This window comes from Erigeron canadensis, chromosome 4 (genome assembly GCF_010389155.1).
Source record: "Erigeron canadensis isolate Cc75 chromosome 4, C_canadensis_v1, whole genome shotgun sequence".
NCBI classification, from domain to species: Eukaryota; Viridiplantae; Streptophyta; class Magnoliopsida; order Asterales; family Asteraceae; genus Erigeron; species Erigeron canadensis.
In genome coordinates this window covers 37,009,353-37,026,969 of record NC_057764.1, presented here as the reverse complement: position 1 = coordinate 37,026,969, position 17,617 = coordinate 37,009,353, and the positions used below count along the sequence as shown (strand labels likewise).

General features: G+C 35.1%; 2 protein-coding genes across 2 annotated transcripts; one reads left to right on the top strand and one right to left on the bottom strand.

Moving 5' to 3' along the window:
• The first annotated feature begins 1,232 nt into the window (after positions 1 to 1,232).
• LOC122598259 (probable beta-1,3-galactosyltransferase 14) lies at positions 1,233 to 4,566 on the top strand. Its single transcript, XM_043770860.1, has 7 exons — positions 1,233 to 1,680; positions 2,536 to 2,688; positions 2,759 to 2,841; positions 3,264 to 3,363; positions 3,670 to 3,783; positions 3,943 to 4,085; positions 4,160 to 4,566. The coding sequence occupies exons 1-7, from the start codon at positions 1,295 to 1,297 to the stop codon at positions 4,246 to 4,248; spliced, it is 1,068 nt and encodes a 355-aa protein (XP_043626795.1). The 5' UTR covers positions 1,233 to 1,294; the 3' UTR covers positions 4,249 to 4,566.
• A 69-nt stretch (positions 4,567 to 4,635) lies between these two features.
• Positions 4,636 to 8,884, bottom strand: LOC122598257 (uncharacterized protein At2g24330-like). Its single transcript, XM_043770859.1, has 5 exons — positions 8,565 to 8,884; positions 7,817 to 7,961; positions 7,491 to 7,600; positions 6,631 to 7,036; positions 4,636 to 5,684 (listed from the first exon to the last, which is right to left on the bottom strand). The coding sequence occupies exons 1-5, from the start codon at positions 8,808 to 8,810 to the stop codon at positions 5,164 to 5,166; spliced, it is 1,428 nt and encodes a 475-aa protein (XP_043626794.1). The 5' UTR covers positions 8,811 to 8,884; the 3' UTR covers positions 4,636 to 5,163.
• Positions 8,885 to 17,617: the final 8,733 nt, after the last annotated feature.

The following is a 17,617-nucleotide window of genomic DNA, read 5'->3' as shown; positions in this document are numbered from 1 at the left end:
TGGAACAAAGTGAATTTTTTCAAAGTCAAACATTTGACTAGTGAACCACCAACTCTATTGGCACATTTTGTGATATTTTATCTATACACCATTAATTTATGTTTGTGATTTGTTCATATTAGCATAATTAATTACGAGTAATTATACAATAGGATGATATTACATGTTTTTCTTAAGAATTACTGATAGAGCGAAACCAATGGGTATACTGCAAAACACATCATTTCATTTGGAAAATATAATCTTCATTTTTTATTTCGTCGGACAATAAATTCAAAGTTATTTGAGAAAATATAAAGTAGCTGTTGTCATAACAAATTCATTTTGAAATCACATATATAGTGTTATAAGTTTTGGTGTTATTTCGTTGCAACTATATAACTATCATTTTCAGTTCACTGCCAGCACCTTATATATGAACAAACACCTACCTCTACGACTCTATATGAGTTTAGCTTGGCTATAATGATATACTCCTTGTCCTTTCAATAGACATTTTGCATAGAAAAGTAGTGAAAATTACACATATCTCGTGATTCATTTTTCATGTTACTTGTCTTAATTAATATGGAAAGTGAGTATGGCAAATAACAAAAACTTGTATGACTATATCGGAGAAAAAGTGGTATTTTTGGACCACCTATGTCCATAGTATAATTGTTTAATGATTTGATAATAGTCGAGTATTCGTCCCTCACAAAGTTCTATTCGTTTAGTGTTTATATATAGCCCTCGGAAATAAATTGGAATTTTGGGGTTTGGACTTTGGAGTTTGAAGCTTGTATTAAACTTGTAATTTGAGTAAGCCGTTATTATCAAATGTATGTAAATATATGTGAGTAGTCTTATTCGAGTAAGCTTGTATTGAACTTGTAATAAAGTGATGCTAAATTGCTAATACTCCACTAAATTTATAATACGGGTGGATCATTTGATCTTAACATGAGATCAACTTAAATTTTCTTAACTGAATCTGCATTAAAAAAACTCCAACTAAATCGTCTGAAGACACATTATTTAATTGAAATAAAGACTTATCGACGTTTTATATATGAAATTCTTTTAAATATTTGTCTAGGAACTCCATACACAAGTCTACTTTATAGGAAGAACCACTAAACTTATACGTAGTATACGTCTCAGAAATATCTGGGTAAACAACATAATAATAAATCCAAATCTAATATCAAATCAAAACTTAATCACTTAAAAAATCTCCAAAAACTTTTACAAGTTTTATTTCTCTCCAAATAAAAAACCCCTGAATCAACCAACAAACAAGCTAAATTAAAAAATGCCAATACCTAAAAAATTCTTTCAAGCTCGATCCTATCCAAACAGCAGCTTATTAACAACAGCAGCTAATCGTAGTAAATCACCAATTTTTATTATAAAAACACTCTGTTTAGTGATCGGCATAACTGTTTTATTATTTTTAATTATTCCAAAAATCACAACAATTGGAAATACTAATAATAAATGTAAGTATAGTAAACCTCTATCTGTATCTGTTGTGTGGGATAAAAGTGGCAGTGGCAGTGGCGGTGCTGCTACTGATGGAGATCAGAAAAGACATAAAGTTATGGGATTTGTCGGAATTCAAACCGGTTTCGGATCGGTTGAGAGACGAAAAGCGTTGCGAAAGACTTGGATGCCTTCTGATCACCAAGGTCTTCAAAGGTAGCTGCTTTTAGTTTTTACTTTTGTTACAATTATATATATATATGTTTGTGATAGTAGATTTACAAGCAAACTGAATTAGATGTGTTTGGTTTAAAGTTTTGATTGAATTTGTTAGAGGTTAGTATTTAAACGATAATGTGAGTAAAAATGTAGAGTTAGATTGTCATATCTATATATATACACACAAACAAACGAGAGAAGCTTTTTGGTTACATATGTGTGTTGTTGTTACATGTCATGCTATATGTGTGATTTACTATTTTTAGAAAGGCTGCAAATGAAAGAAGCTTTTGTATGAGATGAAATGTGTATAACGAATTAGTTTCAATTTCAACTTTTATACCAAATGTAGGCTTGAGCTTTTAGCGCCTCAAACAGTGGTTAGCATTATCAAGCACAGTTTTTTTTTTTTTTTTTATTAAATGTGGAGGCTGAGCAATGCAGTGGTGGTGAATAGTTTCTGGCGGCTTCTCGCCTTTTTTGGTGGTTTTTAGTGGTTTCCAACATTCTTGGGTGGTCACTGGACGATCATTAGAGGTGGTGGTGTAAGAGAGGGACATAGGGTGATGTGTCATAATGTATTGGTTGAGGAAAAAATGTTGGTGTTGAGGATTCCTGCTGCATCTCCTTAATGATAAATGTTAGTGCGGTAAATGTTCTATATAATAAAAGTTTAACTACATGTTTTATCAAAGAAAATGAAGAAGAAACTTAGAAAATTCTTTTAGTGATTCTTGAACTTAAGTTGAGTTTTAGCTTTTGAGGCGTAGTCACTACTTTCGAGTCAAGTTTGAGCCAATAAGAATATTTTGCAGGACTATTATTGATCAGTGAGTTAATCTTATGATGCAGATTGGAAGAGGCTACAGGCTTAGCCTTCAGGTTTATCATTGGCAAGACTAGCGATGCATCAAAAATGGCGGAGCTTAAGAAAGAAGTGGAGGAATATGATGACTTCTTGATGTTGGATATTGTTGAGGAGTACAGTAAGCTTCCATACAAAACGTTAGTGCCAATGGCTGAAATAAATAAGCACTTTGTTCTACATTCATACTAATTTCTCTGTCTATTATAGGTTAGCCTTCTTCAAAGCTGCCTATGCACTATATGATTCTGAGTTTTATGTCAAAGCCGATGATGACATATATCTACGACCAGGTGATTAGTTTTATACAGCTGATTGTTCGTTGAGTGCTCAAACTTATAAGCAGTTAACTTATGAACGATCTGCATCTTTACATGGGTATCTCGATTTTCTTAATCCAACTATTGGTTTCCTAGAGATCCTATTTAATAAGATTTTTCAGTAGCTTTAACAAGAGTGTTAAATTACCATCCTATGGAAGAACGAGTGATAATGGACAATGTATCAATATGCAACCGCAAAGAACTGTTTCCTTGTTATGAAATGTAGGTTACCTTTTGCGTTAATGCAATAAAAGATGGTATGTTTGCAAAGAGAATAAGTATCCAAAATTGATCCCAGTTTGAACTCATTTTCATATAAAATAAGGTCTCGTTGGTTTGTTTGTTATTGACTTCTCTATTGAATGTATGTACCATGTTTCAATGGCATGTAGATCGCCTCTCACTGCTCTTGGCAAAAGAACGTTCTCACTCACAGACTTATCTCGGATGCATGAAGAAAGGTCCTGTGTTCACCGACCCAAAACTCAAATGGTTAGTCTTCCAAATTCTAATCTGTGTGTGTATGCATGTGATGACTGATCATTGTATCACTATACTGGATTTGGGCTCAAAAAGTACTATTGATGCACAGAAGTTGATTCTTTGGTATCGATAGCCTATTGTAGTGTAGCTACACCCTTGAAACTCATAGATTGCATCACTAGGAAGAAGATTGATTGATATGAGAAACTCTTTTAGATAAAGATTACTGTTCTTGGAGAGTTGATTTTGAGTTTTGTAGTTTTTATTTGAGTTTCTGCAGTGATGATAGCGGCTAAGAAAATTTGTTGTATGCAGGTATGAACCTCTAGGATACATGCTTGGGAAAGAGTACTTTCTTCATGCTTATGGTCCACTGTATGCTCTTTCTGCAGATGTTGTTGCAAGCTTGTCTGCTCTTAGAAACGATAGGCAAGTCATTTGCCAACTTTTCACTACCATTACATTTCAGATGCATCATTTTTAATTTTTAGAGATCAGAAGAGATACTGTACGATTCATACTAAAACGGATTTTTGTGCCACTGAATTTAAAATTAGTCATTACTTGTTAACGGTGTTGTATCTCCAGTTTCCGGATGTTTAGCAATGAGGATGTTACTATCGGCGCATGGATGCTTGCAATGAATGTCAACCATGAGGATAATCGTCAACTTTGTCAATCAGAATGTACTGCTTCATTCATTTCTGTGTGGGATATTCCCAAGTGTTCAGGTTAGTATTACATATAAAAAATCCTCCCAGAACAAACTCAATGGTGCTCATGTGAATGATTTTCGATGTCATAGGGCTCTGTAACCCTGAAAAGAAGATGTTGGAACTTCATAAAATGGAAAGCTGTGCAAACAGCCCAACTTTACCATCCGATGAAGACTAGGAACAGGTGCACTATAAAATTAGTCTTCTGACGTGTACCTTTGCTCTTAAACTTTACATCAAACGCTTAGATATTTGATCTGCTTGTATCTCATTCTTTCATTATATACCAACCTGATCAATAGTACATTTGGAGTGGCACTGATTTTATGTAAACACTAGTCATAGAGGTGAGAGTATCTTTGTTACCGGGAGCATTCAATTATATAGATATATGGCTGTAATACTTTGACTGAACATTAGTTGTTATCATGGAGTAGAATCTATTGTATCACACAATGCCTTTCACCATATTATATGCGAGAGCTTACTCAAAATATGGGCTAATACTATTGTTTCAAGAACCATACTATGGGCATCTCATACATTAATTTTCCTTATCCGTTTTTTATGATGAAACAATTTAGTAACAATGATAATAGGGTTTATCAACAAAAGTAAAGCTATAACATAAAGCTATCTTATAATCTGTGTCAACAGTAGCTGCTATCATGAGAACTACATAAACCAAATGTCAGGTATGTATTACCACTATGGAATGCCATTTTTAATCCAAGAAAAACATTCCAGATTCACAAAAGTATACCAGATTCACAACTAAACCAATAGAATCAGACTACTTCAAAGCCCTTGGCTCTATTTGCTCTTTCAGGAATCATTTATTACCTTATTCTGCACGTAGGTCTCAAAATAACCTTCTAATCCATGTAGTTCACTGTAGATTTCCATGGCTTCCCCATAAGGATATGTGGATTAAAACTCAAACCTTGGTCACCAACATGTGGAATGTGAGTAATACTTTATCAGATTCCATGATAAAGTTGTATCATGAATATGGTACACGAAGTAAAGCAGGAAAGGAATTGTAACTCTTTCATAGTTGTGTCAGTAAACAAAACAATATAACCCATACACTTTAATGAGTAGCATGATCCTCAGCAACTACTTTTTTGATCTCTGGTACAGGAGTAGTTATAGGTGATCCACTCCTGCTCATCGAGTCATTATTTTGTTCATTTAAGTTAGCATTGGCCATTGTCTTTGGTGATTTCGTATTAGGGGTGCAGCAATCTGAAGACTTTTCGTCTGAATTTTCTGGTCTATTTAGGGTATAGCGGTGTGTCTTTGAAGATCTCATATCAATGGTATCGGTTTCATAAGAAATTTCACCTGATTTTCTTGATTTATTCATGGCACGGTGATGGGTCGTTGAAGATCTCATATCAGGGGTGTTGGTATCTGAAGGAATATTGTCTCTATTCAGGGCATGGGGATGTGCCATTACAGACTTCATATTAGGACTGTGTGTCATTAAAGACCTCATATTAGGGCTGTTGGCAGCTGTAGAACTTTCGTCCCAGTTTCTTGGTTTATTCAGGGCATGACAGTGTGGACAATAGTAAGTGATCACTAGAAAATCCTCTTTCCTTGCTAGACCTGCAAGTGGCATCTTCTATGTATAAGGATATAGGTTTTAATTAGGTTTCAGAAGGACTAGAATGATAAATGATGCACTTGCACCAAGCTCAAGTATAGTAGCAAATCTGGCCATTTACTCGTAAATGGGTCAGTTTGAGCTATGTTTCATCTCTAACAGGTCAAGAAGTGTATTTAAAAAAAAAAAAAGACTAACTTGGTTGAGAGGTATGAAATTGTCAGAAGTGTATTTAGATGTATAATACTTCCTAAAACCACTTCATTAGTTCATTAAGAAGTTATAATTTGATATGATCCCACATCGGCCAAGTATGGGATTGTTTGGTGGTTTATAAGTCAAGATGTCCCCTCCCCTTTGAGTTAGCTTTTGGGATTGAGTTCTACACCTAGCTTATGGCATGATACGAGCCTATTATGGGATGGGTTCGTATCAATTGGTATCAGAGCTAGCCATACCTTTTGAGGTTCCAACACACGGAGTAGTGACCTATGGAGTGGTGGCTTGGACCCAAGGAGTAGGGTGCCAACCGTGACCAACATAGCCGTGACCAACGAGGACGTTGGTTCTTCAAAGGGTGGGGTATTGATATGATCCCACATCGGCCAAGTATCTGATTGGTTGGTGGTTTATATGTCAAAGGTGTCCCCTCCTCTTTGAGCTAGCTTTTGGGACTGAGTTCTACACCTAGCTTATGGCATGATATGAGCCTATTATGGGATGGGTTCGTATCATAATTTTCTAGCACCTATATTTTGCACATTATGAAATTTGCCTCTCAAAAAATAATAAATTACAAAGTTTTAGAAAAAGAAAAAGTAGACAAATAGAACTATAGAAGATTGTCTATGGGTATGCCTGACCCATCCTAGCTTGACATGTTTACCCAACCCTTTCGACTCACCTATATTTGCCACCTGTACCTGACAGAGATCAAAATCTACTCACCATTGTGCATATGGCAATTGCCACATATGAGTGCATAAGATTGTGTGGGATCCTCCCCTACGAGCAGCGCAGCAAGCCTAGCGACCCAACCCCCATCTTGTGGGCCAATAGGTACAGTATTTTGATGGTCAACAACTAGCTCACTGGGTAGAGAAATCTCAGATGCCTCACTTCTGGCGTACTGAAATGTTTCCTTATCAAAGTTACTTCCAGGAGATCTAGCTTCTGATGGGTTCCGTCTCCGGAGACCACTAGATTGCACCCACTCAGTATCGCTGCTCTTTCCTATACCATGTTGGTTAAGATGTGACTCATCTACAAACACATGCAGGCCTGAATCTGCTCCTAATTTGGACGCAAGAACAGATGCAGCAGCTGCCTTTGCTGCTGGGTCCGGGTCATATCTCTGCCAAACAAGGTTTAGGAATAGCATGATACCAACATCAATAATAAAAGGTAAAACACACACACACACACACACACACACAAGAAAACCACCTAATAAGAACAACTTGTGGTTTCTAGGAAGGGTTGCAACTTGCAATTGGAACCCGTTCGAGTAAAAATAGGTTGATTTGAGATCTGTTAACCCTCCAGATTTAAAGAAGTGAAACAGGTTAAAGGTACATGAGTCATCACATGATCAAGTGTTTGTAAATTTTGTAACCTCTTTAATTGTTTGATTAAAAAGATCCGAACACCCTGACCCGACTCGACCCATCTGTTTTGCCACCTATAGTTTCAGGCCTCAGATTACATAAACCTAGTTCCCCTTGGAACTTCTAAATGCACAGTTTTTTGTATGAATCAAGGCACGACAAACATAGATTTTGGCAGTGTGAATAAGCTTCAAGTGGTACCTGAATGAGTTGCTGGGTGTTGTAATAGTCAGTCCTTTCTTTAAGTTCATTGATTTTCGTTTGCCTTTCAGCTCGAAGACTCTCTAAAGTTCTCTGGTCCCTGCGATCGCCTATAAAAAGAGCACACTGAATATGATTGGATTGATTTTTTTTTAAAGCTTAGACTACTATGTAAACTTCAACAAGCAACGGGTGAAGAAGCACCCGACTTCCCTAAGTCGAAGACTACTGTGAACTAAAAGTCTAAAACAAGTCAAGAAGCTTAAGTGGAATTTCCTGGTTATAATTCATAAGAAGGATATAGCATATTTCTTCATGGAACTTACACATTCCCATGAGACCTTGAAGACCAGAGTACAAAGCCCATGATAGAACAGGCAAAACAAAAATCGGCAATACTCTCAATGCCCTCATTTTCGAGTCTAGTATCACTGATCTCGTTATCATTATAGCATATCCAATTGCAATAACCTGAAAACAAACAAAAGATATGGAATGATTCATCTATTACAAATTCTGGTTTGGATTAATTACAACACCAGTGATGGGAACCATTACACATGTTATAGACTGGAAACATACTAAAGTGTTATCAGTTAGAGATGTAATCACAAATGCAGCAACACATGTCCAAGTAATTGGAATGGATAGGCTAAATGTGTGCACTATGTGTGCCACGGGCAACATAATCAACTTGCTTTGTTGTTCCTATTGGAAAACAATTATATATAAAATTTTTGAATGGCGGGTACATGTCTAATGAGAAAAGCAAACATGACCGCGGCAACTTATAAGTATCAATCGACAAACATCCAGGAAAAAAAACATTAAAATAAGCAAATACCGAAACCATCTATTGCATATTTTTTTAAATTTTTTTTAGAACGGCTAAAACTTTATTAATAAACGGCAACCGTCTATTGCATATATAGCTTGGATATTTAACTATATATTTTGCTGTATATTTATTATTTAAATAAGATGCAGCACTGGTATATATAACAATGCTAGCTAATCAAACATAAACATACATTTTTGAAGATTAAAAATGATGCTAATAAGGATTAAGATTACCTCAAGGACAAGAGAAGATACAATTATGTTCCTAGCAGTTTTCCTCCATCCCATAGATCTTCTCTTCATTCTAGCCAGAATGATAGCCTCTTCTCTATGTATATATTGCAATCTTTTCTCAAAATCATCACCATGTAACCTTATCAATCCATTCCAAAATCTAGAAAATATACTTTTCTTCCCTTTTTTCGCCGAATTATCATTCTTTTCTTCACCTAATTCCTTCACGTCTTTCTCTTCCGCCATTTTATCCTAAAGGGGTCCTTTTCAATTCACAAATCATCAATATTACATGCCTAAAATATGATCATTGAATCATGACCGATGTTTTGTTTGAATCCGAAAAACCTACATGAAATGGGGAGCGCGAAATGCATAATAGATATCATACAAAATCTGCCCGCGAGATAAGAGATGGATTTAGATTAATTGCTTCACAAACTAATATGAAATAGTGTTGGCATGGATAGATTACTTGGATGTAAAGTTATAAATGGACCAAAGAAATGTGAGAATATATCATAGAAGAGTGAGTAGGAAAGATGCTATGAATGTGGATTATATTTGAATCGAATGCATTATATCAAAGGGGTATTAAGGAATCTGGTAGGGAAATTGGAGAAGGAAACATGGAAAGATAATATGTCCATTCTTAATTTCATAAAGCCATTTATAAATCCCACATATATATTAACATAATAATGTAGGATTTTGATTAGATTAATTTTTAATACTAAATTGTTTGTCATACTTTTTTAATTATTATAGTCTAGTGAAAAACAAAGCCTTTAGAAACCATCCTACAAACCACACCAGAAAAGTTATAATATTAGCATAAGTGCATAACACAACACTTTGATAATTACATTAAAAATTGAAATTTACAATCCTCAACGTTAAAGTCACGACATTAATACTTTCAAACAATTTTATGTGTAATGACATTCTCAGTCAATATATGATCTATCGATTTCCTAAAAAGAGGACACTTAACGAAATACTTTTAATATCACGAGAGTAAGTACTCGCGCGTTATGACGCTTATGTGATTGCCATATATACTCGTATACATATAATATATAGATTTTGAAAGTTTGTTACATACAATACACAAGATTGAAGTTCCATATATACAATAACGATTCAAGTAAAGTTATTTACATTTTGAAGTACTAATCCTTATAAATAAATTGGCAATACGTATTGGGTTAAATATCCCAGAGTGTAAGTAACTTGACAACTTTTTCAATTGTGTGTATGCATAAATTTTTTTAAATATTTCATGTAAATATAGGACCGGATATTAGGGCGTGCAACGTGTTCAAGGGAACAGGGCCATATCCTTATAAGGTCCATTTGAAACAAAGTATATAATGTATATAACGTATCTATGTATATAACCTGTTAGACACTTGTTTTTTTCCTTCACGTTAGTGTGATATGGTGAATCTCTACAACTTTTATGATTAAACATGTCCATAAAATATTATATATTTAGAAGCCTCCTTTATTTTAATTTTAATTTATTTAATTTAGTTTAAATACTTAATCACCAATAAAAAACGTTTTCGAAATGTTTTCACTTAGCCATAATCTTTATGATGATACATCTTTTCTATACTTATTTCATTAAATCTGTATGATTAGTTTTTATTAGTATTTTTAAAATAGTTTTATTAATTATTGAACTTATTTTTAACATATGCAAAAATTTCATATACAAAAGGCCTATTTCTTTTTTATTTATTGAGCAAGGCCTATGAAATCAACAGGACGGCTCTGTGTAAGTATTTCGTTAAATTGTACGTTTAATGTAAAAATGTATATGTGACTACTATATGAGCTGCTCAAGTAGAAGTTTTTGATTGATCAACGTAAATATTTTACATTAAGTATTCAATTTACCGAGATACTTACATAAAATGTTTAAAAATTTTGATACATACACACAATAGAAAAAATTGCAATGTTACTTACACTCCGGTTGTATCAAAACATTTAATGACAACTTTTTCAGTAATAACACAAATTATAAAAGCCGACATATACATATTTCTTATTAATTAGCACAAATCTGCATAATAACCACACTAAAAAAACAGATATTTAAAAGAGTTTGTATAATTATTTGAAACGCAATATAAAAATATCATTACATATGACATAAATTACAAAGTACCTTGTATAAATAAAAAAATACAAAGTACCTTGTATAAACAATGTTATTATAACATAAAGTTAACCATAAAAAAGGATGATTATTATCAAACGAAGCGCGTAATCCGACCAGGCAAAATAGGGTAGCCCCACCACCCACTATTAGCGGCGATGTCGCCGCAAACAGTGGGACCCACCGACAGACTGATCCATTCAAAGCAGACCGTTTCACGTGCAATGGACCCCACTATTAGCGGCGACGTCGCCGCAAATAGTGGCCCCCCCCACTGCAACTACATCGTTTTAAAGCACAGATCTCTCCTTTTCCATTCATATGTTTCTTTCTTCTCCCTAATACCAACGATTCCCTCCATATTTTCCTTTCTTCTCCATATTATCCTTTTTATTTGCATAATCCGGCCATCTATCCCTTCATCTTCGTTATCAACAATCCTTTTTACACGACCCACGTTTTTCGGCGTCCCGGAGTCCATTTTCAGGCGCGGTTTTAGCGGCGACTTTTTTCCGGCGAATAAGTTTTCCGGCCAACCAGTTTTGCGGGGAACGTATTTTCCAGTGATATACGGCAAACCAGTTTTGGGGAATTCCGGCGAACTCCGGCGATTTAGTTTTCCGGTGACTAAATTTTTTCCGGCCAGCCAGACAGTCCGTTTTTTGTTCTACTCATTTTTTCGGTGAACCATTTTTCAGACGAGGTAACACTCATTTACCTTTTAAATAGTTGTTTTTATTTTAATATATAATAATGTTATCAAATATTTGTTTGTTATAGAAATTATTAGTTATAGAAAATAAATGTTATATATGTTTGTTAGAAAATATATGTTGAAAAAAAATGTTAGAAAATATGTGTTAGAAAATATTAGTTATAGAAATGTTATAGTTTAATGTTATAAAATATATGTTTGTTATAGAAAATATATGTTAGGAAATATATGTTAAAAAACAAGTGTTAGTAAAATATATGTTAGAAAGTATTAGTTATAGAAATGTTATAGTATTATAGTTAGGAAAGATTACTTATGTTATTATAGTTAGGAATGATATGATTTTTAGAAATTCATTAATTTTTAGGAAAACATTTGTAGTTATAATTATTGTTTATTATAGTTCAAAATTAGATGATTGTTAAAAAAATTATGGTTATTGTTAATATGATTGTTAGTATTATCTTAGAAAACACTTGTTAGTATTATTGTAATTGTTAATATAGTTGTTATTAGGTTAGTATTAATGTTAGAAACGAAGGTTTGAAAAAAAAGTTGCAAAAATGTGGGCATTTTAGGTATAATAAGTTTAAAAAAGATAATTTTGTGTCCAAAATATGTTAATTTAATTTGCACCTTTTTTTTTGACATTTATGTTTGTTTATATTATTTTATAAATTGTGTATAACTGATGTAGGTTAAAATGGCTGCACTTCACGGCGGAGATGGTGGCAACGACCCTCCAAATTGGGGGTGGAACCCCGAATGGGTTGTAAGCGTACGGGTGGTAAGTATATATTAATGTACGTTGCATATAAATATATGGTATATATGTATATATATTTGTTATTTTATTTTGTTTTGCAGGTATTAGCACAGGGAGAGCTGCTGCTGCTAACAATGATCTGGAGCGCGAGTTTCAGAATTCGGGACGCCGTATCTCTCTTATGTTGAATAACGATCTTAGTAGGTAGCAGGCAATCGGGGACCACGCCAAGTGGTACAAGAGCTATTTGGGGACCTATGTTGCTACCGTCCCACATAATTACGAGTCGAGGGATCAGGTGCCCCAGCCCATCAAGGATGGACTTACTGACTGGCTTATGGTATAAAACTTTTTTTTTTTTTTACAATTTAAATACGTCATTAAAAATATAGTAGATGCTAACTATTACTACAAAATCACAGAGACGGTTCTACTTAGAACCCTATCTAGATCACCCAGAAAATCACCCCTTACGAGAGGCCGTGACCAGGATGATTCGTCAGGATGCCCTGAAGATCTACAGGGATAAAAAATCAAAATTCAAGAAGACTTGGTTCACCGTCAGGGGTGGGTCACAAAGGCTGGCAGAACTGGAGGATCAACCTCTGTATGGAATGCCTCCACAGGTCTAGAGTTATCTACTGGGTTACTGGACCAGCGAACCCCGGATGATTGCTGCCCAAAGAAACACGACAAACAGGCAGCAACAAGATAATATTGTCAGTACTCACGGTCGGCAGTCATACGCTCAACGTGAATGGCGTTACGCTGTAAGTTATACGTAAATATTTATATCCAAATGTGTAAACATATATCTATATAGAGATACACATACAAATATATAACTTTGATTAATGTATATACAGGAAGATAATGATGGCCGACGTGAGGAGCCGCCTGAGTTTTATTTGCGGGCCCACACGAGACGAGATGGGACGGTGCAGAACGCAACTAGGCCCATTTATGTAAGATCTTGCACAACACTTAAAAAAGATAATTTTTTGTAATTTTATATTAAGTATAACTAATTGGTAGTTATTTGTAATTTTTTTTTCATGTGCTACAGGAGCGGCTTCTTGATACCCACCATAGACTTATGGACTTGAGACATCGTAACACCCATTGATAATTCGCCTCCCGCTCGTTTATGATAAACGCATACGCTAAACTGAAGGTCTTCCCTGTTGAAGTCACGCCGACGATCTCAACTAGCGGCATGTTGTAGATGTTGGTTTTGTACGTGGAGTCTATTTCAATAACCCAGGGAAATGCGCGCCATAGGGTCATTGATGTTGGATGAATGACAAACAGGTTCTCCAAGCGTCCATTTTTGTTATTTGTGGTGAACTGGTAAAAGTACCTTTTCTCCTGCAACAGTGAGAACATAACCTGCGAAAAGTGACCAAGATATAGTAAATAAGTCACTTCCAACAACGTAGTACAATATAATATTTAATGTTTGTACCTGCATTGGAGTACGCCCTGCTTGGCCCAACCTCCGTCTCGCTTTCAGGAAGTTGGTAATGTCTCCTTTCCGAGTCAGGTTTCCCGAAAATTCAAGTTTGAGGTTTACCGGGATCTGATGTGGGTACAAACCGCGATCCGATTGGGTCCCCACATATTCCTTTTCTTCATCCGTCATTCGTCTGGCGTATGCATTCCCTTGTAGATCGGTAGTTGGATCATGATTGTGTCTCCAATCCTTGACGGTTAACCTCCAACCACCATCACGCCCAGGGCGGCCTATTAAAGTGAAGGGACAACCTATCTTACTGGACTGTTTGGGTGGGCCAATTAACCTTGCATCGCGCGCTCCACCGTGGTGACATATAAGTGTCACATTATTGACCACCTCTTTTGAGTTTTTGTTCGTCCGCCGTATGACTAGAACATAACCCAAATCCATTGCTGTTCTTTGAGCCTACTACGTCAATTCTTCAAATGAACCGAACACCTCATCAGTTTCAAAGTCCCCAGCTTCGCATTCATATTCACCGTCTGCATCAGGTTGCTCAAACACATTATCCGGCACTTCAATACGTACGTTTTCTGGGTCTGCCCAAATATCCTCCAAACTATCCATCTGAAACAATTCAAGTAAACATCTACCTCGTTAACTATTGATGGTGTCCATACTATATATATATTTACACATATGTATAATATCTATATCTATATTCATAATACATATATATATATATATATATAAACAATAAGCTTGAAAAGGAAAGATACACAATACCAATAACTACAAATATGTAATGAAAACGATGATTCCTATGTTTGAAATTTTTTTTCGAAATATACAATGATTCAGTATGAAAACCACGATTATATATATAGTGTTTGAAGTATGACATCTTTTGAAAACGATGATTCCTATGAGCTCCCATCTTTTGATCTTATCGAACTATGTCAAATAACCATTCCCGAGATGTCAGCCGATGCCACGTCATCACTATTAGCAGCGACGTCGCCGCTAATAGTGATGACGTGGCATCGACCACAGTGGTATGTCATGCTGGTCTGTCAGGCTGTCGGGGGTCCCACTATTAGCGGCGACGTCGTTGCTAATACCTTGGTGGGGTTAACCGTTGACCTGGTGGTGTTACCCAATGCCTTACCAAAATGTCACAGTGAATAATGTGATACGACAATATTGACTATCGAAATGACGCAACTTTGTTGACTTTTTATCACTATTGAGCTAAATAGAAATGGGCACCAAAAAGCGTATTGCCTCTACAATGAAATATAAGCTACTGATACAGTATCATTTTAACAAATCCTTTTCCTTGCATAATTCATTAACTAGTTAATGAACTCGAGTGATCATCCAGCCACCCATACATGATTAAGAAAATGTGAAAAAAAAAATCAATATTTGATTAATATATCCAACCATATTTATCCATTATAGATTCTTTATGCCATAGGATAGATGATGACAGGAGAAAAAATAAGAAAGTAAAAAAAAAGAGGAGAGAATGAAATACGCGATGCAGCGGCGGTATACTGCGGCGGTGGGCGGAATTGACAGCAGTTGACGGTAGTAATTTCCATATCGACGTTAACAAAATTGTGGGTTACAAAAGAGAGATAGTGGTTGGAGCGTGTCTGATTTCAAGGAGAAGAGGGTATTATGGGAATAAAATTAATGGGGTGGGGGTGTTGGGGGGATTTGCTTTGTTAGAGAGTATAGATGATGGAATATCTTTTGGGAAACATATGTTACAATATTTTGATAGTGTGTTATGGGAAGTACAGACCTGCTACCATGTGGCAAACTTGTTAGATTTTTTTTTTTTTTTGGATCCTGTATTATTAGAAAGAAAAATTTTCTTAATAATTCAAATTTGAAATATACTATATAAAAATGTGTTTGTGAAGCAAACCTAAATCTAAATCATCTCTTATTATATTTGTTGTTAATTATTTGAATACCTCTTTGTATATAATTGACTTCAATTGTTAGTGAGACTTTCTATTGTTAATGAATAATGAATAATAATGGATGTCATATTTAATAGTTTCTTGCATCTTGGTTTTTTGTTTTCCATCATGATTGAGTAGTATATAGTTATTGAGAAAACAGTTTTAGAATCCCATTAGTGTCATCACGTACAATGGTACTTTTGGTTCTTGAATGTAAATAGACGGTTTTATTACTATTGATGTATATGTATGTATGTATTATATGTAATGTTATTGTTTATTGATTGTTGTTTAACCGTTTAGTGCATTTGGGTTTAATGAAATTCAATAGGTAGTGAGGTTTTGGAATTATAATGGTCTCATGCTACTCATATTTTGTTAGTATATGTATACACGAAACAGTGATGCAACCATCCATCCTTTCCCAACATTTTTAAGTTTTTTCTTTTCACCATTTTTGATTTTATATTACAATTCCAATGGGGAAGAGTCGTCATCTATGCATGTTAATTGGTGTCACAATACTCCTGTCACTTTTCGCATCCAGTTCCAAACGATCACTACCCTGCCTATTATCGTTGACATCATCTGTGCCAAACTTTTCAGATATAATTTTGGCATGGTCGGTATCAAACTGATCAAAATGATTACTCAAGTTTCCCCTCGTGTGATACACAAGCTCATGTTTCATATCCGGCCTCCTTAACATAATCAACTTTGCGAATTGCCTTCTAGCCAAGTTCAACTCATTTGGCTCATTTCTCTCACTCTTATTATAAGCCTCTTATAAGAAAAATTGTAGGAAGCTTCCCATTATGCCCTCGAGTCGAAATATAAAATATATTCGTGATGTTGAAGAAGAGAATTCTTCAGTTTTTTCGGTAAATTTATAGTAATCCTAAAATGAGTAATTCTCTCCAAACTAATCTTTTCCTCAAACAGTTAATATGTATTTCATTTTTGGTTTGCAGAAATGTCGACATAAAACCAATAACAAATATGTTTAGGTGAACAGTGCAATACTTAGTGCCTGCATATCTATCATATTCGGCAAGCCTAAAACAAGACATTGATCACAAGAATCGCACTAACTCATTGAAGCTCTTCTTGAATTTATCGTTGTGTGCATTATTCATATTTATTAGTAACAAAAACTAGAATTTTTACACAATTGGTCAATGGTTTTCTGTCTTTGACATATGAGTTGTGCATGCGATAACTATTACGAGTATTAGCCTACCCTTTTTCTAACATCCTACATATAAGCAATATGATTTTTAAGTTATGCATCCCGACCAGGCTTGTTTTATGCCACCAGCTACACACTTATAGCATATTTGAAGCATACCGTCAATTACGCATAATTAACTACCACAACATTATCCATATAACAGATTAGAAATCTTTCTTCAAACAAACTGGACTTAAGGTAAACAAAAAGTGCTAAATGTATAAAGGAAAAGAAAAGAAAGAAAGAGACTGCCCAACGCCACTCCCCGCGGGTTTTTAAGCCCAATATGAGACTGCCCAGCGCCCCCCCCCCCCCCCCCCCCCGGGTTTTTAAGCCCACTATTTCAACGATATATGAGAGAGGTTAAGATGTACACAGACCTTACCTATACTTAAGTAGTGAGACTGCATCCATTTTCTACTTAATAGTAGAAAAGACCCTCCAACTTTTACTTAATGTAAAAAGGTTAAATGATACTATGTTGTAAGAGGGTATCCAATGGTTAGTCTTTGGGTTTGTTTGAGGTGGACGGACGAGTCCACACCATTGGGTGGGACTAGTTCTCCACTTCATTAGTCCGCCTCACTAGTCCCTGCAGGAATGAGTCTTGTATGTGGTTTTTTTTTTTATTTTAATTTTTAATCCTATATACAAAGAAGAAGACAAAAAAATTAGTGGATCCAAGACTAGTCCTTGGGGATGAATGCATAGGGTGTATTTTGGGGAATTAGTCGTT

Excerpts from the sequence above, each read along its gene's own strand:
- LOC122598259 (XM_043770860.1), top strand. The coding sequence starts at position 1,295 with ATGCCAATACCTAAAAAATTCTTTCAAGCTCGATCCTATCCAAACAGC. Across the intron at positions 3,784-3,942 it reads TCTGCTCTTAGAAACGATAG|TTTCCGGATGTTTAGCAATG; the intron begins GCAAGTCATTTG and ends TTGTATCTCCAG. Across the intron at positions 4,086-4,159 it reads GGATATTCCCAAGTGTTCAG|GGCTCTGTAACCCTGAAAAG; the intron begins GTTAGTATTACA and ends TCGATGTCATAG.
- LOC122598257 (XM_043770859.1), bottom strand. The coding sequence starts at position 8,810 with ATGGCGGAAGAGAAAGACGTGAAGGAATTAGGTGAAGAAAAGAATGAT. Across the intron at positions 7,037-7,490 it reads ACACCCAGCAACTCATTCAG|AGATATGACCCGGACCCAGC; the intron begins GTACCACTTGAA and ends CTTGTTTGGCAG. Across the intron at positions 5,685-6,630 it reads CAATTGCCATATGCACAATG|GTCTAGCAAGGAAAGAGGAT; the intron begins GTGAGTAGATTT and ends TGCCACTTGCAG.